Source organism: Vulpes lagopus, chromosome 6 (assembly GCF_018345385.1).
Source record: "Vulpes lagopus strain Blue_001 chromosome 6, ASM1834538v1, whole genome shotgun sequence".
Classification (NCBI taxonomy): Eukaryota; Metazoa; Chordata; class Mammalia; order Carnivora; family Canidae; genus Vulpes; species Vulpes lagopus.
In genome coordinates this window covers 41,532,940-41,551,409 of record NC_054829.1, presented here as the reverse complement: position 1 = coordinate 41,551,409, position 18,470 = coordinate 41,532,940, and the positions used below count along the sequence as shown (strand labels likewise).

At 37.7% G+C, this 18,470-nt stretch overlaps 1 protein-coding gene across 1 annotated transcript in view; it reads left to right on the top strand.

The window, feature by feature from the left end:
- PELI2 (pellino E3 ubiquitin protein ligase family member 2) overlaps positions 1-18,470 on the top strand; it is a 182,648-nt gene that overhangs the window by 140,817 nt on the left and 23,361 nt on the right. Inside the window, exon 3 of the mRNA XM_041759162.1 lies at positions 14,423-14,524. Coding sequence (XP_041615096.1) covers positions 14,423-14,524 — 102 coding nt within the window. The remainder of the gene's footprint in view (positions 1-14,422; positions 14,525-18,470) is intronic.

Sequence of the window (18,470 nt, the reverse complement as noted above, 5' to 3'; positions counted from 1 at the left end):
TTGTAAATTCAACACAATCCCAATCAAAAGTCCAGTAGGCTTGCTTTTTTTTTTCTTTTCTTTCTTTTTTTTTTAGAAATTGACAAGCTGATTCTAAAATTAATTTGAAAGTACAGAAACCTAAAAACAAAAATAGTTTTGAAAAAGAACCAGTATCAAAACACTTGTGCTGATTTCAAGACTTTTTTTTAAAGCTACAAGAATCAAGACAGTCTGATACTGATGTAAAGAAACGTAAATAGATCAACAGAATAGAGTCCAGAAACTGACCGACACATATATGTTGATTTTCAACAAAGGCGCAAAGGCAATCAGTTGAAAAAGACAGCCTTTTAAACAGATAGTGCTGGACCACTTGGATATCCATATGTAAACATGTGATTCTTGATCCATACTTTTTATCAGATCAAACATTAGATCAAAATGGATGATAGACCTAAATCTAAAACTTCTAAAAGGAAACATAGGAGAAAAACTTTTGTGATTTTGGATTAGACGAAGATTTCTTAGATTCAAAAGCATAATTTATAAAAGAACAAATTAGATGTGAAAACTACGAACTTCTGCTCTTTGGAAGAAACTGTTCAGGGAAAGAAAAGATGAGCTACAGAGTGGGGGGAAATATTTGCAAGTCATCCATCTGGTAAAGGATTTGTATTCAGAATATATTTAAAAAATCCTCAAAACTCTGTAAGAAAACCTGATTTTTAAAAATCTGTGAAAGAGTTGAACACTTTGCAGAGAAGATAGAGATGGCAATTAGCACATGAAAAGATTCTCAATGTCATTTAGGAAATACAAATTAACACCACAATGAGCTATCACTACAGACTCCATAAGGATGACTAAAATCAAAAGATGACCATGCCAGGGGTTGGCAGAATGTGGAGCAGCTGGAACTTGCATTCATTGCTGATTGGAGTGCAAAATGCTACAATCAACTTGAAAAATGATTTGGCAGTTTCTTAAACATATCCTGGGGTGCCTGAGTGGTCAGTCAGTTGAGCATCCCACTCTTGGTTCCCACTCAGGTCATGATCTCAGGATCCTGTAATCTGGCAGCATTGGGCTCTGCGTTCAGCAAGGAATTCCCTTGCGGATTATTCTCTCCCTTTCCCTCTGCCCCTCCCACCCCACTCCTGCACACTCAAATGGGCTCTCTCTCTCTCTCTCCTTCTTCTCCTCTCTCAGATATTATTCATTGTTTTTTACTTATGAGTACTTTATAAATAATATTGTATCCTTTGTTAACAATGCAGTGTTGACAGTAGTTATTAATCATATCTGACTTACTATAAATGTTCTTTCCTGATAGCTTCTTTAAATTAATAAACTTTACTTTTAGAACAACAACCAAAAAAAACTATACTATGTGTCCAGCTATTCTACTGGTAGATATTTACCCAAGAGAAATGAAAGTATATGTTGATACAAGCATGTCTACATAAAGGTTCATAACAGCTTTATTTGCAGTAGCCAAAAACCACAACTATAATGTCCATCAACAAATAAATTGTATGAACAAATTGTAGTGTATCCTTAAAAGGAAATACTACTTCACAATAAGAGGTAATGAACTGTTGATATGTACAGCAACATGAATGAATCTCAAAATCATGATGCTAAATAAAAAAAGCCAGACCTCCCCCCAAAATATATAATTTATGATTCCATTTCTAGAAAATTCTAGAAAATGCAAACTAGTCTGTAATGGCAGAAAACAGTTAATTGGCTGCCTGGGCATGAGGAAGGGGCTGGAAGGGAAGACTGAATTACAGAGAAGCATGGTGAGGCAACTTTTGTGGATTATGGAAATGTACATAATTTTGATTATGATGGTTTTATAGGTATATTAACATGTCAAGACTTATTAAATTATACATTTTAAGTAGATGCAATAATTTATTGTATCTCAATTTTACCTCAGTAAAGCTGTTTTTAATAAGACAGTAGTAGCAATACAAGCAGAAAATATAGCATATATCATGTACTTATCAATAAATATAAATGTTCTAAACCTACCTATTAAAAGAATTGGATCACATAGGAAAAACAGTCGCAGGCTGTGTATAAGATACATTTAATACAAAGTGGCTTAGATCAAGGGTAAAATTATGGAGAACATACCAATGAAATGCAAAGAAAGCAGAAGTTAAAATCTTATAGAGTGAATTCATGGTAAAAGTATTAAGTCAAAGAAGGGCTCTATATAATGAAAAGGAGTGCAATCCAATGATAATCTAAGAGCTTTGATTATTATGTATCAAATAACATCATTTACTTAAAACATATAGGCAATACATGGAAAAAGAAACAAATTTTATGTGATATGTATGTAATGTGACCTTTTATGCTGAAAATAGAAACTGTTTTCTTAAACACTATTTGGACAAGTTGTTCAAGTAAGATTTTTGAACCTAAAAGGCAAAATCATACACATGCTAAAAAAAAAAAATAGAAAATTCTCTGCTTTATTTGAGAGCGAGGAAAGCCTTGCTAATTATGAGGTAAACTCTGGAAACCATAAAAACAAAAATTTCACTGTATAAACTTGTAAAAAAGAAAAAATGCCCTAGCATTTTGAAAAAAAAAAAAAAAGGCAAAAAAAAAAAAAACCCACCTTAAATCAAAACTCAAATGAGAAGGGAAATTTGGATTTATATTGCCAACAATGGGAGTAATCTCTTTAATATATAAAGAGTACCTACAAAGCAATAAGAAAAATACTTAAGATTCCAAAGAGTAATGGGCAAAGGATGTAAGTGGTTCATGGCAAAGGAAAAGAGAGGACTTTTAAGACATTTTAAAACATGTTTAGCCTCATTCATAATAGTAGAAATACTCAGTGAAAGCACAGTGGCATTATCTTTCACATATCTGACCGTAGACACTGTAGCAACTCCCTATGTTGGTGAGGGTGGGGAAAACACACTCTCCTATATGTCTGGTAAGAATTTAAATTGGTTTAACTTCTATGAAAAGTAACTTGACAATAACTTTGAATATTCATATACCATTTAATCCAGTAATTTTTTTTCTAGGAATTTATCATATAGATCTATCCCCCTATATGCAAAATGAATACATGGATATTTATTACAGCATCGCTTGCAAAATAGGAAAAAAAATATTAAACATATTAGAAAAGTCAGGCTATGTCTATACATCAAAAAGGATGAGACAGCACTAGTAGCTAAGCACTGTGTATAGTATGCTATCATTTTTTAAAATATATCTACTATGTTAGTATAAGCAAAGATTTTCCCCTGGAAGGATACACAAGAAATGGATAATAGCACGTCTCCCTATGCTCGAGGACAAGAATTGGAAGGGCTTGCTATTCATTGGTAACATTTGGTACTTTGTGCATATATTACCTAATTAAAAATATTTTTTGCCTTACAAATGAGTCAAGAACCTGGAGGACCTTATACAATTAAATTTATTCAGTAGAGATTATAAATATTTTAGTAATAAAAATAGCTGAATATAATAATTATTACATGTTGGGCCCTGTACTCCAGGTCCTTTACAAACATCTGAGTCTTTCCAACAATGTTTTGAGGTAGTTGTAGTATTTTACAGGTAAAAAAAATAGATTCAGAATATGGCCCAAGGACGTGCAGATAATAGGGGCCTTTTAAAAAGTTGACTTGAATTAGGATTGAGAAGTGACATCTAAATACACACACAAACTTCCCCCAAAAGCATTTGTGGATGGCTTATGTGTGGTGGTAGGTACACATGTTAGGTACCTGTATGTTTCCTTATACTTCCAAGGAAAGACAAGCCATTGCCTTACTCAGAAGTTTGCTTATTAGGATTGGAACTTGTATGATTCCAGGAGGCTGCACATCTTGAAAATACCAGCTGCCAAGTTAAATGTCATCTTTTGAGAGTAAATATTTTCATATTTCTGTATAACTAATGTGGCCTTATTGAACTGGTTTTCTTCTATAAAGAAAAGGAGGTTCTTCAGTAGATGGACAAATTTTAAATCTAGGCCAATTTTAATTTTTAAAATTAAAAATCAAAGTAAAATGACAGGAAAATTTGAAATGTTACCCCTCCCCCTTTTAGCCTGACCTCTTTTATTTTTTTTTTTTAAAGATTTTATTGGTTTATTCATGAGAGATGGGGCGGGGGGGGGCGGGGGCGGCGCAGAGACACAGGCAGAAGAAAAAGCAGGCTCCATGCAGGGAGCCTGACGTCGGACTCGATCCCGGGTCTCTAGTATCACGCCCCAGGCTCAAGGCAGCACTAAACCCCTGAGCCACTGGGGCTGCCCCTAGCCTGACATCTTTTAAATGAGGACTTTTGCTTCTATCACTATAAATAATCAATAAGGTTTTATATGTTGAGCAAGGGTAAATTTAAGCCTTTTTATTTTTCATTACTCAAGGGATCTTTTTGATGGTTGATAAACTGACCTACATATTAAAATAATTATATGGTGTATCTTTGGGTATCTTAGTACAAAGTCGCTTCATACCAGTTTCAGTTTATAGGCATCTGGAAGTTTGCCTGCCCATGGCAACAAATTGGGGCTTGCATTACTACTGACTCACTGTAACACATGGTCTGTAGTGGATACCTATGTATTTTTTATCCTCTTTAGAAACAAGATAAACCTTAGGGCTTTTCCAGTTTTATTGAGCTATAATTGACATACGGCATTGTATAAATTTAAGGAGTACAGCATAATAATTTGACTTACATGTGCTGTGGAATGATACATGAATGAAGGTATACCTTGTTTTACCCAGTAAATGACATTATTTAAAAAGAAGTATGTAAATGTGGGACGCCTGGGTGGCTCAGTGGTTGAGCATCTGCCTTTGACTCAGGTTGTGGTCCCGGGGTCCTGAGATCAAGTCCTGCATCAGGCTCTCCACAGGAAGCCTGCTTCTCCTGTGTCTCTGCCCCCCTCTGTGTGTCTCTCATGAATAAATAAATAAAATCTAAAAAAAAAAAAAAATCAAGTAGTATGTAAATGTAATTACTGAACAATGAATCTTTCTCACCTTAGTTATTTGCAAGATGCTTTGTTTTTCCTTATAATTTATGTTTATTCAGGTCTGTTCTTTCAATTAGCTTTGTTTCCTGTGGCAAGTAGCTTCTATGTCTGCAAATACTTACTCAGATAAGTAAACATATGTTGCAGCAGATTCATGTGCAATCTTTAGAGCACTGTCCATGGACTAATTAAATATCTCTCTATAAGTGTACCAACTCCTGTTCCTATATGAGACTGCAGTTAGGCATCGCTGTCTGTCTTAAGGTATATGGCAGTAAGAAATCCCATCTTTGTTTTAATTTTCGCTGAAATACTTGGCATTTGCAAGAACATTGCATCTTTGTTTCTTCCCATGCTCCTCCTTGTTCACATCTAGAACTGGTCAAAAGCAAAAACACTGCTTTTTTTGAAGAATGCATTTTTTGAAGGTCAGTTTCTCCCAGGGTGGTCCCCATTGTCCTCCACCTTACCATGGATGGGGTGGTCCTTGCTGTGGGGGTGACCCTGGTTACCCTGTAGTTCTGACATCTGCCGTGTACATTGAGATCAGTGAAGCTCCAGGGCATTGCCTCGCACTTGCGGGACTGCATCCTCTTTTGTGGTAGCTGCTCCCCAATATATGTGGAAAGATGTCTGTAGGGTCTGCGGTAAAACATGCACTTTAAAAGTCACCATTAGAAATAGGCTGTCACTTACGGGGACTAGTGCCCAGAATGCGCTTGGCAAATGTGAGCATGTTTGGGGTACCAGTGTGTGACCTCACCGCAACATTTCTGTGTGGGAAAACTGCACTTCAGCCCTATTTCCCAAAAGAGAGGAGACAAGACAACTAATAAAAGAGGAGATTGCACATTAGGTAGGCTAGTGGGTTCTAAAGGTACCTATTATGTGAACAAATCCTTACAGACTGGAATCTGACCTTTTCTCTTGTTCAGTACTTTGTGATAAGGTGTAGCAGAAGCAGTAACCTTGCTGGGACAGCAGCGACTTTTCTGGACCCAGGACCAACACTTGTAAAATGACCAAATCAAGGCACAAAGCCCTTAAGTATCTTGTCCAGATGGTGAGTGAGAACTCATCATGATCCATACTGTCAGCCATGCAAGATACTGCCTGAATGGAAGGCTGATGTGAAAAGATAGTAGTCCTTGCCCTTGGGGAGCTTTTCATCCAACGTAAATGTTAGAATTCCTTCAGGACAGGTGTCCACAAGGCATGTAAGGATGTCCCTCTCCAGCTCTGGCCCTTGGCTGTTCATGTTTTCTGAACTCTATCTGAGATCCTCTCCTGTGACTGGGCCCCCTGACCAAATCCATCTTCCTTGTAATTAGGAGTGACTCCAAATTAGAAACAAGGTTCTCCTCAAATGTTCATATCTCTTCTGGCATCTGTGTCTGCTGGATTGATTGACCATGTCCTCCCAGCCCACGTCCAGCCTGTGCATGCAGTACATTCTCTGCCAAGGTTCATCCAGTAGCTCAATGAGCTGATCCTAGAGCGGTGTAGGGGTGGCTCAATGCCAAGTTCAAAGCCATTGCCTCTAACAAACTGGCTTATCTTTTTTATTTATTGAGTGAAACACTGTTGATTTTGATGAAATCCAAATTTGCACCTTGCAACTTTCTGATCGTACCCATGATTCAGGCACTCATTTGAAATATGGCTCTTGGAAAAGACAGACTATTTTAAAGAGTGTGTTCATGCAAAATAAATTATGAATTCCTTTAGCCACCTCTTCTCTTTAGAAATAGCACTCATACATATTTTATACATAAATTGACAAGGATGGCAGAGACCTCATCTTCCCTGTAGCAATTTGAGCCAGACTGATTGAGGATTTATTGCCTAATTATACTTGTCAGCCTGACATAAAAGTCATTAGTTCTGGAAAAACATGTTTGTCATACCGGGATTATCTCTAATTAATACAGTCAATATCGAATATATATTTAAAGCCAAACAGAATCGTAATCTCCAAAGCATATGTTACAGAGTACAGTGAACTGATGGTAAACCCCTTCGGGTCGTGAAGCAGTGCTCTAAGAGCAAGTTTGTGTTTGAGAAGAGAAAATGCCATGTTGGACCTCATTTCCCCCTTTTGAAAACAGTGAGATCAGTGCTACTGGCATTAACTCACTCTGCTGATGAATTATGAAGAGAACTAAAGTGGTCATGTAATTTGGCAGTAGTTGGTGAGCGACTGTACCAGAATTCAAACCTGGCGTCCAGCGTGTGGTTTTTTCAACCTCAGAATCCATTGACCAATTTGATCTCTGCAGTGTCCACACATGGTCTAATTTTTGTTTCCTAAAGCACATGTGCACTTGGAACTCAGCAGGATAAACCAGGCAGTCCAATGTGGCAACCATCTAGCATGAATGGCTGCTTCTGCCCGAGGTCTAGGTATCAATGGCTGTTGCACTGAGGTAATGCAGTGCTGGGCATCTATCCTCCCGGGGTAGCTATCACGTGCCCATAGACACTGATACCCTCTGGTGCCCTGCCACACTGCCCCAGCATCCTTGTGGACACACTGCTCTGGATGATGAAACTGCTGCACAGCTCACGGCAGACACATTCATTTGCTCATGAATGGGCATGTCTCTGCCATGAGCATAAATACAAGGAGTTGGTTTTGGACAGAAAAAGTTCAGTTCATTGGCCCTATTCAGTCCTACCCCAAAACAGTTTCCAGTATGTTTTTCCATGCCAATTAAAATGTTGCTTCTACAGCAATACGCCCTGTCATAGAATACTTGTGTTTAGTAGGAAGAACGGCTGTGAGAGGTCAGTGTAGTTCTTTATCCATTTGATCAGGTCATTTGTTCAGTAATCATTTTGCAGAGTTATTGATTAAAATATTAACTTAAAAATTAGAACTAACTGTTAAAGTAGCTGAAAATAAACTTGCCGTAAACATGCAGAGTAATTGACCAGGGAGCCTATACTTACTCTATGATGCCTCGTTAAAGAGTGCTGAGTCATGGACATCTAGAAGGCTGTCTCTTGGTGGAAACCAGGCTCCTAGGTTTCTTGGCAGAACCCAGAAGACAAAGGCATGACTGGCTTCCCAAGTAGAGTGTACAGGACATTTCCTAGGACTGTTCCCATTGGGTGGGCTGTTGGAGCATCTCTGACTAAAGGAGGGGGTGCAGTGAACAGTATCAGAGAATACTACCATCTTTGGATCCATGATGGCAAAGCTCTTCAAAGCAGCTCCGTGTAAATTTGAGTTTATTTGGGAAAAGTTCCTTTAGTGTTGTGTAAGCCACCCCAGGTGTCTGGCCTTCTCTTTGGAGAGGCAAACACAACACTAATTATATCTACTATGGAGGAGACTCAGCAGGGTGCTGCTATTTCCAAAAGCACAGTCATTTGATTTAATCAGACACTGTGTGGCCCTGGAGCAGTAAGTGCAGTCCTGTCATAGTTGGCATCCAGGATGTCTAGATAAGAGAGATCATTAAACTCTTGAATCTTGGTTCTAAGACAACGTTAATAGAAAAATGAGATGTGGATTTGAAGAATTTTGTTTCATTTGTAACTCAGACACACACATACACGCCAAACACTATATTCCCTTAAACAAGGTTGACTCTAGTAAGGCATGTCCCCATTGGTATACATTATACTCGCAGTTTGCCAAAGTCTGGCTTCCTAGTATCTTACATAACTAGTTTTTTTTTTTTTTTCCTTCTGGCTCTGTAGTCTCTTCTCTTACTGGTGTAAGGCCTGAAAATTGCCCGTGTGACATGCTCAGTGGCTTTGCCTCCTCAGAGAATGCTTTGAATGCCTTACAGATTCCTTTTATGTATTCATCTATGAATATTATTTTAAATACTAATATAAAACTTTGTTTATACCTCCTTCAACAACTGAAGATTATCACAGTAAAAGTACATATTTGCTCAAAGCACAGACAGCGGCCTCTTAGCCTGTGTTCAGGGACACATGAAACTGTCATGAGAGATATAACCGCTGCTGTGTGTGGAGGCACTGTGCCACCCACTGTGGCCCTACACCTAATCCCATGCCCGTGGATAGAGGTAAGGGGGACACACAGACACCCATAATGTCTGAAGTGAGTTACAGGAGACAGGAAAAATGCTTGGACACCAATAGGTCTTGAAAACTGAGTCTAGTTGTCTTTTGCTGCTATATTAAACTTAGTAGCTTATATTAACTCCTCTAGGGAATAAATCCGTTTTGCCCAACAACTATTTTGTATTCGAGGAGGAAGCCTGAAATGTTACACACTGTTTGCTCTACTCATATTTGATTTTTGCCTTGATGTAGTAAAATCCATGTTCCTTGCTTTCATTATGGTAATAGTGCTCATTGTGTATGGACAGCAGTGGCAAGAGAAGGCTCTCTGAAGTATGGGTAGCTGGGAATATGATTGTGGCATTGACTGAAATAGGAAATCAGGAGTAGAAAAAGTTAGGGCCAAACAATATAGTGATGCTTTAGATTATAAGTAACAAAATACTCGACTCAAAGCAGCCTTAACACCCTCATTTTTCTCTCAGAAAAAGTCCAGAGCAGGTATTTCCAGATGTGGTTCAACTCAAAGATGCCAGGGCTTCGTCCACTTCCCTGAGAGCCTTCTGACCTTCCTCTCATGTGCTAGATGGCCACATCCACTCCAGACATCCCAGTCATATGTCAGGAGAGGATCTCTCCTGGTGGCTCCCATTCCCAGGATGACCACTCCAGATTTCTCCTGAGTTCCCCTGGTAGGGTGGGGTCAGATTTCCATGTGTTACCTTCAGAGCCTAGGAGAACTGGTATTGGCATTTTCAGGCTTTTTCATGGGAAGCCAGCTCAGGGAGTAGGGAGAAAGGCATTAGGTAGGTAACCAACGATGTCTGTCACAGTGATGAATTCCATTTTCTTTCCCTCCACAGTTGATAAAGGCTCACTTAGCAGCCTTATAGAGCTTGAATTAGACAGGCTAAGTCATAACTGTAATAAATTAGTATTTTTCTAGAAGCCAGTTAGTTTCTCAGTGGGCTTTCCCCTTCTATTCTGTGATTGAGAGCTGATCCCACTGCTTCCTAACAAATAAAAGATTTGATTATTTTCCTCTTACTTTTACAATTTGAATGAAAGCTCTGTGGCTGCCAGGAAGACGTTATCTGTCCTATTATGCATCTGCAGGATTGCCTTTCTGGTATCATTCCATATTCTCTATCTCTTTATATGCTTTTGTATATGTACCTACCACATTATAGGAGCAGGAACATTCTATAGACATTATGAGCCATGTTTGTTTTAGAGTCTGGGAGCTCAGAAAACTCCCTGACATTTAGTCTGAGTTGAACCAGGACAACCAATTCCAGCTCCCCTGAGTGGCAGAGGTTGGCTGAGCTGAGCCAAGTCTGTGACACAAGTAAAGCTAAGAAAGGAAGAAACTGTCTTGGCTCAGAAGAGGCCTTGTTTGCACAACTGGGGTTGCAGGGTGGTGCGCATAAGGTTTCTCTCTCTCTGTCTCTCTCTCTCTCTCTCTGTAATGTATATACTTGAACATTATATCTAGAATATCTGCAGTGGTTGACTATCTAAGCTGGATAAAACTGGAATCTTTTATTTTGTGGATCTGTAATTGTCCAACTATGATATTTTTAACCCAATAAAAATCATATGCAATACATTGAAGCTGAGGTGTCATCTGTGGGTACATTTGTGAACAAAAAAGGAGGGGAGGGAAGACCTGAGGAAGGAAGCTCCCAATCTCATCTTCTGTCTGTAGCAGCTCATTCAGTCCTCCGCCACTGGTGGCATGCCTACTGTGCCCCTAGTGCTGGGGGCGGAAGAACAGATAGAGGTACCGCCAGTGCTGTGAGAGGCAGTCAGCCTCTCTGCCCCCTCAGCATGGTAGAGAAGCAGATACGGACATCAGCGGTGTCCACCAGGCAAGCTAGTTGGGCTGGTTTTCCCTACAATTTTAAAGTACCTAGTTTCTAAGTTTGAGGTGGTGTAATAAAAATTACATTATGTTACAGTAATTGTGTTTGAATTACATTATAGTGAGTAGCAAGAGAAGGCCTTACCTGCTCTCCTATATATTTCAGAAATAGATTTCAAAGCAACTTGTTACCTTGGGGAAATTTTTATTTCTGAAATACCTCCAATGATCGACTCAAGTCAGTGAATCTGTCATTTATTAGAATTTGAATTTCCAAAAGTTATATTTTAAATGTTTGCAGGGTTGTTGAAAAATGGGTACTTCTAACGAGAGTATAATCCCTTACATACTTGCCCAGAAAGAAAGCAAAAAGGGATTTCAAGCTTAGGCTGTCTTCTAATTCCCCCCAGCTAACCAAATCTGGCCCCACTCTTGGCTTTAATATGCAGACAAGGTCACTGTGAGCCCAGTTTATGTCATCAAGGGCAGTCTGCATCTCTCCATTTGTTTCTGAGGATGCCGTCAATGGCCTCAGGTGGCCTGGTTTTGACTGCCACCTTTTGCTCCAAATCCCAGTCCTGGCTTAACTCCCAGTCTTCTGAGGGCCAGCTTGTCAAGGTGCTTCTCCTCCCTGTGGGTGCAGCCTGTCCCGCCGCCAGCACTCAGGACTCAGTACGGGCAGGCCTGTTCTCCTGGCTTGGCACTCACAGAGGGAAATCAGCTAGAACTGGAAGCAATGGAGAGGTGGATGTCAATCCAATTCTGAAGTTCCTTGGCCATCCCTGCCACAGGGGAGTATATTACCAGCTGGCTCAGAGCCATTCACCACCCTCTGGGACTTGTTTTCTCCCTGCAGAATCGCTTTTCCAACTTCTCCATCTTCCCTACATCCAGAAGCTTCCAGAACACATCCTGCCAATGGTACTTTCTTAGTCAAAAAGTCTCAGAGAAAACATTTCCCTGACCCCAAAGTGTTCACCTTTCCTAATCTTGGTCATTCACATGTAGCCACATACATAGCAGGCAGAAATTTGAAATTATAAAGTTTGAGTGAGCTCAACATTCAGAGTGTCCTAGATCAGGCCTTCAAGGAAGGCTTCAGAGCCCCTGTGCTTTCCTCCCTGATTGGGATTGGCCATACAGGGGTCAGCCTAGGTTGTGTGCTCTCCTGTCCTGGAAGCAGTTCCTGGGTATGACTTTCTCTATCAGTAGACTTTTTCATATATTGTGTGGGCTTCTAATAACCTGGGTCACAAGAGTAGTTTGAAGGAAACGTGTCAGAAGAATTGGGTCCACTAACAACTTAGGGCCTGTAAGTTGGCGATTTCTGGTGTTTTCTGGAGTGCTATGGAAGTGTCTATGGGGGTCCCATGCCCAGGGCTGTGCCAGGTTGTGGGGTGAGCACAGCAAGTCCTCCCGCAGCATCAGTTTCCCAGCAAATTTGGCAATATGTAAATGTTAAAACCAGCCAGCATATTATGGAGGAGAATACAGAATTTACAATAATTTTACAGTAAAATATTTTAATATGAGAACTTCACTGCAGGGTGCTCCAAGGTTCCAGATGTCTCCAAGGTTCAGGTGACTTTCTTCTAGTTAAGGCAACTTTGATGGAAATTTAAGAAACACTGTACTTAAGAAAGTACAATCATACAAAAGTGTGTAACATTTTAAAGGGAGTTCTGTTATGGCACTTATTAACTCCTTATTTTACAGATAATTGGTGAGATACAGGCATTTCTTATTTTATGTGATTTACGTGTCATGAAAGTTATGTTCCAAGTCGTAATATTTGTAAATTGAATACTTGCAAATGCAATAGACACTTTTTAAGGAAACCTAAAATTAGTTTATAAATAATTACTCACTGAATCTTAGTTTTATACGTTTGAATTTAATAAAATTATTTTCCTTAAAGTGAAGGGAAAATAATTCACTTAACTATAATATAAGCATCCATTTATCTTGAAAATAGCTATTAGTTTGGCTTTCAAAAAATGTCACTTATATCAATACCATTGAATTTGTCTGATTCAGACCAATGAAAATTTAAGACTATTTTTGTTCGTAGATTTAAGTAGTCTAAGAAGTCTTTTTTAGATTTCTGGCCATATTAAATATTTAAATTATTTCTAATACTTGTATTGTCTTAATGAAGCACGTAGAACAAAACAGTTCAGTCACGAAGTTCCTCAGGGCAGATGATTAAATAACCATGAGATTAACCAGGCTAACTTCAAAGTTGATTTGGAATGTTGTATTACTTTTTGCTCTAAGCAATTATATTAGTCAAATATAAATGTTCAGACTACATTTTCATTAACATGCTTTATATGTCCAGCTACTTCCAAATGCTTTCTTGGTCTTCATACAGTGTCATTATTCAATAAATGTTTAATAGAAAGGCTCATTAAAGTTTTATTTATTATACTTAATGCAAAAGAGTAGAAATGAAGATAAATTAAGTTGAAGTGAAATGGATAAAATATAATTGAAATAATTTGGAGTACCATTTAAATAAACTTCTTCATTAATTTGGAAGTATTAAAAGTGTGTGACCACAGCTTAAGATGTGTTCAAATATATCACTATGGAGAAAATAAGAATATTGTATTACTGGTTTCTAGCTTCTTTGAAAAAGACTATTAGCTTTAATCTAAAAATAGAAGATAAAATTAACTTAGCTTCCTTATTTATTAACTTAGCAAATGTCTGAGTTCAGCAACTACTTATACTTTCTTCTACATCTTATTTAAATCTTATATGATTATCACTGGCTAGCATAATGTATAGAAATACTTGTAGAACATTTACATTTTTTTCAATGACTTTTTTTTTTACTAGATTATAATCTCTTGCATGGGGAAAATATAAAAAATGTCATTGACTTAACCAACTGCTGTAGTGTTGAAATAAATTTAAAATTTTTTAATCCTATTAATCTAAAAATTCAATCAGTGAGTTAAGATAATATGGAGAAAGTATATGTTTTTCCAGAAAAATTAAATCAAGTCTGGCAAATTAGTAAATTAGCTTTGATTTGACTTAAATATTATTCATACTAAGAGTATTGGGTAAAACCAGAATTGTGACTGTTAGCTTCTCTGTAATTTGGGGCACAGCACAGGGAGAGGCTCTGACTTTTTTTTCTTTTTTTAAGATTTTATTTATTTAGAGAAAGAGGAGGTGACTAGGGGAGGGCCAGAGGAAAAGAGAAAATCCTCTAGCAGCAGACTCCCCACTGAACATAGAGACCCGAGGTGTGGGGCTTGATCTCAGGACCCTGAGACCATGACCTGAACCAAAATCAGGAGTCAGTGGCTCAGTCAATTGTCCCCAGGCTCCCCAGGGACAGGCTCTGACTTAAAAAAAAAAAAAAAAGTTGGCTTGTATTGGTTTTGATGGTAGGTGATGTTTGTTAACTATAAGCAGAATTGTGGTGAAGTTGTTGAAATGAGATTTTATTGAATTTTTATATGTTTTTATTTCATTTTTAGGCTATCAGCTGCAAAGGTCAACATAGCATATCGTACACTCTATCAAGGAATCAGACTGTGGTGGTGGAGTACACTCATGACAAAGATACAGATATGTTTCAGGTAACATCTTTGTTTTTCTTCTGAATGTGGTATAATTAACATAATGTCAGTTTTAGGTGTACAATGTAATGGTTCCATATTTTGTGCCTCTTGCAAAGTAATCATCACAGAAGTCTAGTAATTTTTGCCACCACACATAGTTACAAAGCCTTTTTCCTTGGGATGAGAATGTTTAAGATCCACTCTCCTAGCTACTTTCACATATACTGTGCAGTAATATTTACCATGGACACTAACATGTACTTGACATCCCCGTGACACATTCTTTCTTTTCTTTTCTTTTTTTCTTTTCTTCATGGACGTTTTAGCATACTTTCCTTCAGTTCTGTATTCTGATATGTAATCAGAACTAGCACAGTAGCATTTGGTAATGTACAAGGGGAAGAGGTGAGGATAACATAAAAACTAATTCCTATTTGGTTTTTGAAAGACTAAGGGGAAAAAAAGCCCTTAATTTTAAAACTGCAGACAGAAATTATAAAAGCTACGTTCCTAGGTCTCAATGCAATAAAAATATGCATTAATCACAATAATAAAAAATTTTTCAAAACCAACCACTTTGAAAAGCCAACATGTTTAAAAAATATTTCTTAAATAATACTTCAATCAGAAAGGACATTGATACTGCAATTTTGGGGCCTTTTTAAAAATTATTATGGGAACATTATGTAGCAAAATTCTTGAGATATGACTGCATACTCAGAAGAAAAATATAAAATCTGAAGTGCTTTCATGATAGGAGAAGGGAGGAACAAGGAACTAAACATTGGTCTCCTTTAAAACTGACAGAAAATACAGAAGAGGTTCATGACTAGTTTTAGTGGTAGATAATAGCCCAGAAATACACCAAAAGAAAGCAGAAGGAAGGAGATAATAGAAAAAAAAGTCATCAATTTAAGAAGATAATTAATAGTATATATAAGATTTGGTACTTTAAAACAATAGAAAATTAAAATTAAGGCTAATAGAGGAAAAAAGCAAAGTCAAATTGGGAACTATGCGGCTTTGCATTTCTTTATGGAATGTTAAATTATTAAATAAATGATAATGAAACAGGTGTCAAAACAGTATCCTAGATAATAACATCAAAAAGGGGGAAAAATGGGGGCGGGGAATAAGTAGCTCTGAAAAATAAGAAAATATGCCCAAGCTAGCTTCTAAAAAGAGAAATGTAAATTTACATCACACAGAGATCTGATTTTTCACTTACTAGATTGACAAAAGCCCAAATCTTTTTGTCAGAGATGTGGGGAAACCCTCTCCTACTCCTATAAATTGGTATGACCTATGTGGGGCGGTGATTTGGAAATGCTTGTGAAAAATGAAAAATGCTTACGCTCTTTGACTCGGCTCTTCTCTTTCTAAAGCTCTTCTATTTCTAGAGATTTACCCTAGAGATAGCCCTGCATACATGCAGAATGACATTTTTACCAAGTCATTGCTCAAAGCAAGGTTTAATAGCAAAAGATTGCAAACAACCTGAATGTCCTTCAGTACGGGACCAGTTCGTAAATTCAGATACAGCCATACAGTGGCAGGAGGACTCCAAGGCTGTAAAACAGAATAAGAAAAAGCTCCATGTATGGACATGGAAAGAGCTCCAAACATATTTAATGAATTAAATATTAACATTATTATATTGAGCCATTGATAATATATTCAATTAAGATTACTTAATCTTAAATGTTAATAAATTTAAGTTATTAAATATATTAAATATTAAACAGTATATTAATTATTAAATATTAGCATAGTTAAATGATTTAAATAATGCTTATATGCATTCAGAGTCTCCAAGAAGATAAATAAGACATTATTAAAGTGGTTGCCTCTGTTGGGAAGAGGGTTGGGCAGGTGGTACATAGGGAGATATTTCACACTATGATTTTTGAACCATGTGAATGTGTTAGCTATTTTTTAAAAAGTTAAACAGGGGCGCCTGGGTGGCTCAGTTGGTTAAGTGTCTGCCTTCAGTTCAGGTCATGATCTCAGGGTCCTGGGATTGAGCCCCACGTCAGACTCCCTGCTCAGAGGGGAGCCTGCTTCTACCTCTCTGTCTACCCCTCTCTTGTGCTCTCTCTCAAATAAATAAAATCTTTAAAATTTTTTTAATTAAAAATTTAAAAAGCTAAACAACCCCAGAGTCATAGTCATAGATGTAGACCCAGTTATTTAAGTGCCTCAAAAGTAAGATTTATTATATTTAGGCAAAATACTAACAGTGGTTTTACTCTTCATGCCATCCTATTTTATAATACTTTAACTTTTTTTCTCTTCTCATTCTACCAGAGGAAAAAATCTCTTCCTAAATAAGTAAATGCATATACTTCCCTGCTGATAACTTTATAGAACTTCATTATACATTTTAATACTTTCCCAAAATTATAAATGTACTTGCATGATTTTTTAAAGATTTTTAAATTTTTATTTACTTATTTGAGAGAGAGAGAGAGAGCTCATGAGCATGAGAGAGAGAGAGAGAGAGAGAGCACAAGCAGGGGAAAGGGGTAGAGGAAGAAGCAGACTCCCTGCTGAGCAAGGAGCCCAATATGGGACTCTATCCCAGGATCTGGAGATCATGACCTGAGCTGAAGGCAGACACTTAACCAACTGAGCCACCCAGGTGCCCCACTTATAAGAATTTTTACATAGGAAGTTTTTTACACATTTTACCTTAAAGAGTAGATGCTCAGTACCAAAAAAAGTGCAGCAAGAAAATTTTAGTTGTTGGTGGTACATTTTTTACCACTTTAAAGTCAACATGTCACTGTGGTGGCACCTGTGATTTCATCACTGTTCTTTAGTGACATGTTGTGACAGAGATGACATATTCTTCACTATTGTACAATCACATTCCACTCACATTGCTCACTTTCTTCCTTCTCATCTCTGCAAATGCAGAATGAATGAAAGATTCATGAGAAGCTTAACATGAGATCTATCCTCTTGACAAATTAAGTGCACAATACGGTATTTTTACCATAGAGACAGTGTTATGCAGCAGATCTCTGGAATTTCTTCATGCTGCGGAGCTGAAACTTTATACCCATTGAATAATAATTCCCATTTCTCTGCACCCCCAACCCCTGGCAACCATGATGCTATGGTTCCTATTTGACTGCTTTAGGTACCTCATGTAATTGGGATCATTCCGTATTGGTAATGTCCTTTCGCTTCATCCATGTTGTGGCATGTGGCAGGATTTCCTTCTTTTTAAGGCTGAATAATATCCCACTGGGTGTTCATACCACATTTTTTTTTTATTCCTTCACTCATCAATGGACATTTAGGTTATTTCTATAGGTTGGCTGTTGTAAATAATGCTGCAGTGAACATGGGGAGCAGATATCTCTTTGAGATTCTGATCTCAGGTTTTTTTCTGATAAATACCCAGGAACAGGACTGCTGAATCACATGGCAGTTTTATTTTTAATTTTTTAAGGAAACTCCATCCTGTTACAAACTTTGAAATGCTTTCTGCATACTTCCCATCTTGTCACATAGAATATTTGAAAGGCTCAATATTTAATAAAAGTAAATTTTTACTACTTCATCAAAAGCATACTTCAGTGAAACTGGCATTATTTTTTTTTAAGATTTTATTTATTTATTCATGAGAGACACAGAGAGAGAGGCAGGCAGAGACATAGGCAGAGGGAGAAGCAGGCTCCCATGCAGGGAGCCCGATGTAGGACTCGATCCTGAGGCTGTGGGATCATGCCCTGAGCCGAAGGCAGATGCTCAACTGCTGAGCCACCTAGGCGTCCCAAAACTGGCATTATTTTTAACTGCAAGTGCCTGCCAGTGAAGAATACAGTGGCCATTAGTACAGTTTGGTGCCACTGTTTTGATTCCTACTAAAGCACATGATTGCCTTAGCACTGTTAGAATAAATGTCAGCACCGTGGAAAAGGCAAATGGCATGTTTGTATTATTATGAAAGCAA